Source organism: Lactuca saligna, chromosome 8 (genome assembly GCF_052625555.1).
Source record: "Lactuca saligna cultivar CGN05327 chromosome 8, ASM5262555v1, whole genome shotgun sequence".
In the NCBI taxonomy this organism is placed as follows: domain Eukaryota; kingdom Viridiplantae; phylum Streptophyta; class Magnoliopsida; order Asterales; family Asteraceae; genus Lactuca; species Lactuca saligna.
The window spans coordinates 256,368,779-256,376,615 of record NC_136424.1 but is presented as its reverse complement, the minus strand read 5'-3'; the positions used below and the strand labels follow the sequence as shown (position 1 = coordinate 256,376,615).

Sequence of the window (7,837 nt, the reverse complement as noted above, 5' to 3'; positions counted from 1 at the left end):
AAAGTAGAATGCTGTGATCTTAGTGTTAAAAGGCGCGAAGCACTCCGAGGCGATTAGACACTCAAGACCCTCATTTTTTGAGACGTTTCGAATCAATGGATTCATATACACGAGGCGCTTATATTTGCAAAATAAATTTAATGTATTTTAGAACCATACCTCATAGAAAAAACAGCTTAATAATCAATTAGATGCATTATGTCATTATGTGTCACCTAGTGCACTACATTCTCCTCTCCTATCTCTTGGACCATATCATCAAGCATTTTAAATAATGTGTTTGTGGAACTCTAAGCCCAGGCGTGCTTGGTAGTTTGAATCTTGTAGTTGATGATCAAATTCCTAGATATTTGATATTGATGATCAAATGTCTTAGGCACAAGAACAAGACATTCATATTAGGAATGTACAAAATCTAAGGGCCAAAAGCGTGATATCCATACATATACTCACAACTCACAATATTAATAAAATAGACGATGAGATGGTGGTTTTTAAAAATTTAAAATACGAAAGAAACTCAAAATAACTAATAATTATAGTATAAAATATCACCTGATTGACAAAATCACACGATTTAATTAAGTAAAAAAATAGAAAATCTTGATAAAAACCAAATACTTTGAAATCAAAGCCCTAAAGAAATGAATTTGGGCTTCACAATCCTGTTGAGACGTTTCCATGGAGTGCTCATGGCTGCCTAATTCTTTATATAAAAGTTATGCTCGTGTACAGTTAAACCACTTCCTCCACGTACATGAACGTTTAGCGTGTTGTTCTAACCCAGCCTCGACCATGACCTCAACGTCGACTTTGACCTCAGACTCAGACTCAACGACCTCAGCCACGACAGGGTCCTCATCTCCATCAACCTCATCCTTATCATTAAGGATGAGATCGTTGCACGTAGATGTTCCAATTTCCTAGCATTCAATATTGCAAGGTTACAACTCCATTTATTATTTTGTTAAAATCATGGACTAATCAAGAAATTTGATGAAAACATTAATGTGATAAGAGAAAGATGTAAGTGTCAAAAAGTGTACCTCGGGTATGTGACCAACTATGGCTGGCTTCCTTTGGGATAAAGCTGTAAACAAGATTTCATCTCCTGATAAAAATAGAGAAAAAGTATTACGTTAGTTATCAGTTACATGCATCCTGTTGGAGAAAGTTAGGCTTCTCAATGTGCTGGGTCAGATCTAATCTTTACATTTATGTGATCCAAAATATCAAAAACTTGATCAATGGACCCCACAAATTGACCCATTTAGGTGGACTAATACTTGGATCCATCCGATTAAAATTTAAAACTAGTTTCGTATTTTATAGATATAAACTCTGATTTTAATCAATGAACTTTTGGCACAAAATAACTAGATAAAAAGTAATACATAGGACACAACAAAAAATTATTTAATAAGTAGAATGATATATACCTTTATAGTAGTCGCGGTCTCCAACAAATTTACCATATCTCATAAATGGTTTGACACCATGTGTAGTAATTCGCAATATGCTTAGGATGTATTCTCCAGTTGTTAGCTGATAACCAGTAAGATCTCCACCAATGATGTGATTCCATGACTTGTAATAACCCAATGCATCTTCTTCATCTGTGTTTCCATCATCATAAACAACACTTACCCCACACTCCATTGCAATTTCATTATATGACCTAAACTTTCTTAGAGTGATACTAATCAAGTCACCACCTTCCATCTCATTCATCCTAAACATCCAATGGCTTAACACAGTGTAAGACTCTTTACCTACACCAACATCGGCAATGCAATGATCATATATCCAGGTTCGGTTTTTTGTTATATTATGAATAATGATCACGGGCAATCGATATGTGCTGACATAGCAAAAATTAAATCCTCTAGGCTTGTTAGGAGATGATAAAATGGTAAATGATATTGATGGCCCGTTGCTTCTATGTGTAATCCAATTCGGCATATCTTTCCCCCGATAAATTGTGCTGAATATTCCAAATTCATAATACATCTGCCAAATTAAGACAACCAACCGGCTTAATTAATCATCGTAAATTATATATATATATATATATATATATATATATATATATATATATATATATATATATATATTCATAGACATAAAGTTAACTAGAGATAAAACCTGGATTTGATGTTCCTGTGAGTTTTTCCCATTAGAATAAGTTTGCACGCCCCTTTTGTTAAGGAAGTCGAGCTTGTTCCAGCACAAACTATGTAATACCTTTTCCTTAACACCTGCCATTGGTTGGATCTTGACCATGCCTTCAATTTCACACGACTGAGGTGCTAACCTTGTCCATGGTATTAATAAGTCGAGTGGGCGCATTTCTGGATCAAATACAACCTTACGTAGCACATGCCTTTTATTAGAAAAGATGCTCAAAAATGTTAGTGAAGTTGGAGGATGCTCGACTAATGTAAGCATGTCACAGTGTTGCATACTGAGCGCCTGAAGCCTAGAAAGGCTTCTCACACAATTAGGCATGGAACTGATACGGTTTTCATCTAAATTTAATGCCTCTAACATGGACAAGCAACTAAAATCCATCGGAAAGGATTTCGTGTACAAATTATTTTTTGCAAGTGACAACCTTACTAAAGAGCTCGGCAAAGAAATCATGAAGAACTTCAAATCATTTGGTATAGCCTCAACAACGGTGGAGGAAGAGAATTTTGTGTTTATGCCAACGTTGTTAGCCTTGACCATTTTGCATTTATCCCTAATCTCGATTTGAGATCCACCGAGATTGCAACCATCTAGCAATAGTGTTTTAACCATCTTTAACATGCCCATGGTAAGTTTTTCAAGCTTGTTGCAGTACCTCAGATCAATGTAGACAAGTTCAACACAATTCTGAACTGATTCACAAACATCAACTAATTCATTGCAATTTGTAGCTATTAACCTCTCAAGTGCAGGGAATTCTACAAAGCCAACCAAACTATGAAGCTGTCCACAAAAACTTAAATTAAGAATCTTCAATGATCCAAGAAACTTTTTGTCTTTTGCGCGAGATCCAATTGACTGCTGAAATAGGGAAAAGTTAGAATAATAGCGAAGTTCATCAACTCGGCATGGATGAATAATAAATGGAAATAAGTTACCTTTTCCCTGTTCTCGAGTTGTGGATTACTATAAAAATTGATAAATGATTCAATATTGCTATACGACATGTCAAGAGCAACCGGATTATCCGTCGGTAAGTCTGAAGGTATATACTTTGAAGGGAACCCATGCATACACAACCATCTTAATTCTTTCGAAAAGTTTTCATAAGACCCTTGGACATTCACATAATTGAGTTGTAGGAGCAACAAATTATCCATGTTACTCAATACATCTGTTTTTAACTCAAATGATCCACCTAGCATCTCTTTCTTAAGCATTCTCATGTCAAGGGTGAGGCCGAGAAGATTTCCCATACTCTAACAAGAAAAGAAATGCAAAAAAAAAAAAAAAAAAAAATTTAAATTGTGACATATACGTATACATATGAGTACGTGGTATGTACATACATACGTACATACATACATACATACAATACATAATACTTTGAATGTGCATAATATTAACAACTATACAATAATTTCTTACCTTTTTTTGCTTCAACACTTTGAATGACTCCTCATTACACCATAATCGACTTCGCTTCCATGGCTTGTCAGGTGATTCTTGATGCACTACAAATCTTCCCATCTCCTGAATCAACCGATGCATCATCAATGTGTTATTCTGTCCGATACTAAGAAGGCATTTATCAATGAGATTCATGATCCCAGATCTTGTTTTTATATCACATGCCTTTAATATTGTTTCAGTAAAATCTCTATCTATTCCAACAAAAAAACAAGCAATATACTTAAACAAGTCTTTATCATTTTTCGATGACAATGAGTCAAAGCTTTTTCTCAAGACATTGTTTATAGGTGAGCCATTGTCTTTCTTTAGCCCTTCCAGGTGTTCTTCCCAATAAACTACATCTCGGTTATACAGAGACTTGCCCAAAACTTGAAGAGCCAATGGATGTCCTTGACAATACTGCACAAGCTTTTCTAATACCTCTTTATAGCATGCCTTGGGATGGTTGGGCCTGAATGCATGAAAACAGAAAAGTTGTTGTGCTTCGTGCTTATTTAAGCCTGGAAGCAGATGCTTTGCATGCAAGGGCTTAATGGTCGCTTTGAACAATGCACAACTCTCTGTCAACCATGCGTCCTTTGTTGTTATAATAATTTTGCTTCCCGGATGAAAACCTTTGCTTCCAAGTAATGCATCCAATTGGTCGAGACTATTAATATCATCAAGAACAAGAAACACCTTTTTAAAGGCTATAGCATTCTCTATCTTTGAAGTGTATATAGAAACATCACGAACTTGTATTGAACTTGTTTTTGATATGTCATCATAGAGTTGTTTTTGTAAATCAAGCAACCCATTAAAATTTCCATCACATTTCCTACTGATATCTTCAATAAAGCTGCTTGTGTCGAATTCATGAGAATGTAACCCATAGACATATTTGGCCAAAGACGTCTTCCCGATCCCACCCATACCCAAAATAGTGAGTATGCCTGTCTTTTGTGGGGATGTATCTTTTAACCATGAAGTGATGAAATTCTTGGAATAGGCCATCCCAATTAGTTGTGGCACAGGAATCCTTGAGTGTTTGCGTAATCTAAAGTGGATGTTGTTAACAATTTCATCAATAAACTCTGTCTCCTGCCTGAAAGTTGATTTTAGTAAGAACCACAAAACACAATTCAAAAACCTAACATACCAGATCTGGAGATTTAATTTATTCAAAGATCCAATTTCATATGAAGCTATTATACGGTTAGTTAAGTTTTTCACATCAAAATTCCAACATATATATGCAGTTCTAACCATATAAGTATATGATGTTTAAGGCCACAATTTCTATGTATAATACGATTAGAACCACTACTGTTGAAAGATATAAGCTAGACAAGGGTAGTTTGGTAATTATCTGTTGAAACAGTAGTTATTAGTATTTATTATCAGTAATTATTGTATTGCATCTAAGGTCTATGATATGTACGTGTCACTGTAATGTTTGGTTGTTACAATAATTAATAAAGATTTGTGTTTCGTGTGTAAGGCAACCCTTCTTCATTGTTTTTTCTGTTAAACTCCTCTTGACAAATTCTGTGTTGTTTGTGGTTTGTTTCCAACAAGAAGAAATATTTCTACATGTTTATTGTTTTCTGGGTTGTTTCTCCAACAAATACAAGATTTCACTAACAAGCAACCGAAATTTCATTATGTTTTGAAAAATCCATCAATGTAAAATATTGATGTCGTTTTGCATGAATCTATAATAAATGTTATTTATGGTTTATAGATAATTTGATAGCAAGGCATTCAAAATTTGATTTTTTAATTCTTTTTTAGAACAGCAAAGAATATTATAAACAAAAAAATAATTTCGGGGATCAATTGGTAAAAAAAAAAAGTCTCATTTTCTTCTAAATCCGATTCACACTTAATTTGTATTGATCCCCGAACTTATTTTTATTTTTAGCTTTATAGCGGCACAATGTGAGTTTTTTTGGTCTAAAAGGTCACTCAACCGGCTATTACAGGTTAACACATCCTAAAAGAGCAGATCATATTCTAGTTTAGGGACCCATAAAGCCCGAAAAAAACTTTAAGAACTCAACGGGTAAACCTTAGAAAGTTCGTAGGGCATTTGTGTCATTTTCCCTTAGGGAATTATCAATCCATCACAGATCGAGGATACTACTCAAGAGGAATTGGGGAAAAACAAGAACTTCTTAGTTAGAATAAGACCATCTGAATGGATTTGAACTCATGCTATGAGTAATATGTATTGATTTGAACCACAAGAAATACAACATATATAACCCCAAAGAACACACACCCTAAACCAGATTATAACACCAACCTAAAAAATTATAATTATGGCAGGTCCTGATATTAGTGTAAAGAAAAAATATAAAACACACACACACAACTATCAGCGATTATTATACACTCCAAAAAAACAGACACACATATTATAATTATCAAATGATTAATATATCTACTAAATAAATTAAATTAAGAATATTATAATAGCTGTATAACAATTTATAAAATTTGATTCTAACCCAAAACATGTCAGAATGCAAAATGGTTAATCACTGACGCATTTTTATCCGATTTAAATCAATTCATTTATCAATCATATAATTGAAAATTAGATTCCACTTGTTGCATCTTGGTCCAGTTAACATCTACAAAACATACGTCGTTTCAAACTTTGAAGAAACGTAGCATTCAGAGAAGATGCACTGAAATTTCATGTGTTGATCAAACAAAAGTGAAGGAGGCGTGTGTAAATATGGGTAAGAAAGTAGTTACCTGCCATCTACATTCATCCCTTTCAAATCAGCAACTTCAGTAAGAGCTTGACTCCATCGGTTAAGCCTTTGAGCCCATTGACTTCTTTTATTTGGATTTGTCTCAGCCTTCATCACTTGTTTATGCTTAGCAATTGCATCTCCAAAGCTACTTTGTTGCTTCCGGACATGGGTGGGATCGACATGATAGAAGATGGGAATAACAATTTGATTTGAGGCCTTACGTTCCCCAAGGATTAGTACGAGTTCATCAAGACACCATGACGAATTAGCATAGTTCTTGGACAACACGACAATAGATGATCTAGATTCTTTAATGGCACCTTCCAATTCCGGTTTAAGATCACCTCCAGTTTCAATCTCTTTATCATCCAAAAAGGTAGAAATATCGGCACCCAGGAGGGCCTTATGGAGATGATCTGTGAAACTATGACGAGTATCAGCACCTCGAAAACTTAAAAACACGTCATATTTATGATCATTAGTAGATGAAGACGATCCTTCAATGTATTCAGATAATATAACCATTAGGAGAGGGAAGATATGAGTTCTTTGAGACTAGATCTACGATCAAATTAAGACTGGCTAGGCAGGCTTTTGTAAAGGAAATCCAAGTATACATCTTATTTTTGAACGGGGAGAATTGTATTAAACTAATCCGTGCAAGTCAACAACTACTTCTAATAAATAATAAATAAATAAATATGCTCTACGAATTTTCTTAGAAGCTTACTAGATGAATTTGAATAATAGATTACATGGGTTGGGTATCCAATTTTCTTGGAAACTTACTAGAAGAATTTAAACAATTTATGAGATTTGGTTGAATTGCAAAAGTTATGCAAGTATCATACATGGGATTAGAATATTTCTTTATAAAAGTTCTACCAAAAATAATGGTCTTTATGGTTTTAAAAATTAATTCCATTGTTTATGATTTTTTTTGAATGAATAAAATGTAACTATTAGTTTATAATGGCACCAGTTTTTTTTGACCAACTCTTTTAACAACTTTTGTTAAATTTTCAATATGTATTAATTTTTAATCTTTAAATTTAAAGATAATAAATACTCCCTCCCCCCCCCCCCCCCCCCCCCCCTCCTCATTTGAAATCGATCCAGAAGCCTAAATTCCCCTCTCATTTGAAATTGATTGTGTAACATCCGGATTCCTAGGTATATTATTTTATTCATTTATTTTGGAGTTTGTGGAGGAACTCGGCGAGTTGGTGCTTAGACTCACCGAGTAGGGTCGCGGATTCTCATCCGGGTTCATGACTGGACTCGGCGAGTCCACGCTGTTTATTGAAACCCTAATTTCTCGGGTTTGGGACCTATTTAAAGGCCCTTAGAGCCGTCATTTGCGGCTACCAAACCCCAGAGAGAAACCCTAAAAGAGCTAGAGCGTTTGTGAGAGGAAAGAAGCCATT

At 34.6% G+C, this 7,837-nt stretch overlaps 1 protein-coding gene across 1 annotated transcript; it reads right to left on the bottom strand.

Moving 5' to 3' along the window:
* Positions 1-517: 517 nt before the first annotated feature.
* On the bottom strand, positions 518-6,983 carry LOC145008378 (disease resistance protein RUN1-like). The gene is made up of 7 exons (XM_078966998.1): positions 6,409-6,983; positions 3,619-4,747; positions 3,129-3,449; positions 2,146-3,048; positions 1,440-2,010; positions 1,047-1,111; positions 518-923 (listed from the first exon to the last, which is right to left on the bottom strand). The coding sequence occupies exons 1-7, from the start codon at positions 6,933-6,935 to the stop codon at positions 720-722; spliced, it is 3,720 nt and encodes a 1,239-aa protein (XP_078823124.1). The 5' UTR covers positions 6,936-6,983; the 3' UTR covers positions 518-719.
* Positions 6,984-7,837: the final 854 nt, after the last annotated feature.

What these genes read in the sequence shown, in the direction of transcription:
- LOC145008378 (XM_078966998.1), bottom strand. Translation starts at nt 6,935, where the DNA reads ATGGTTATATTATCTGAATACATTGAAGGATCGTCTTCATCTACTAAT. An exon ending in GGGATGAATGTAGATGGCAG is followed by an intron (nt 4,748 to 6,408) that starts GTAACTACTTTC and finishes ATCAACTTTCAG; the next exon opens with GCAGGAGACAGAGTTTATTG. An exon ending in AGACCGCGACTACTATAAAG is followed by an intron (nt 1,112 to 1,439) that starts GTATATATCATT and finishes TATTTTTATCAG; the next exon opens with GAGATGAAATCTTGTTTACA.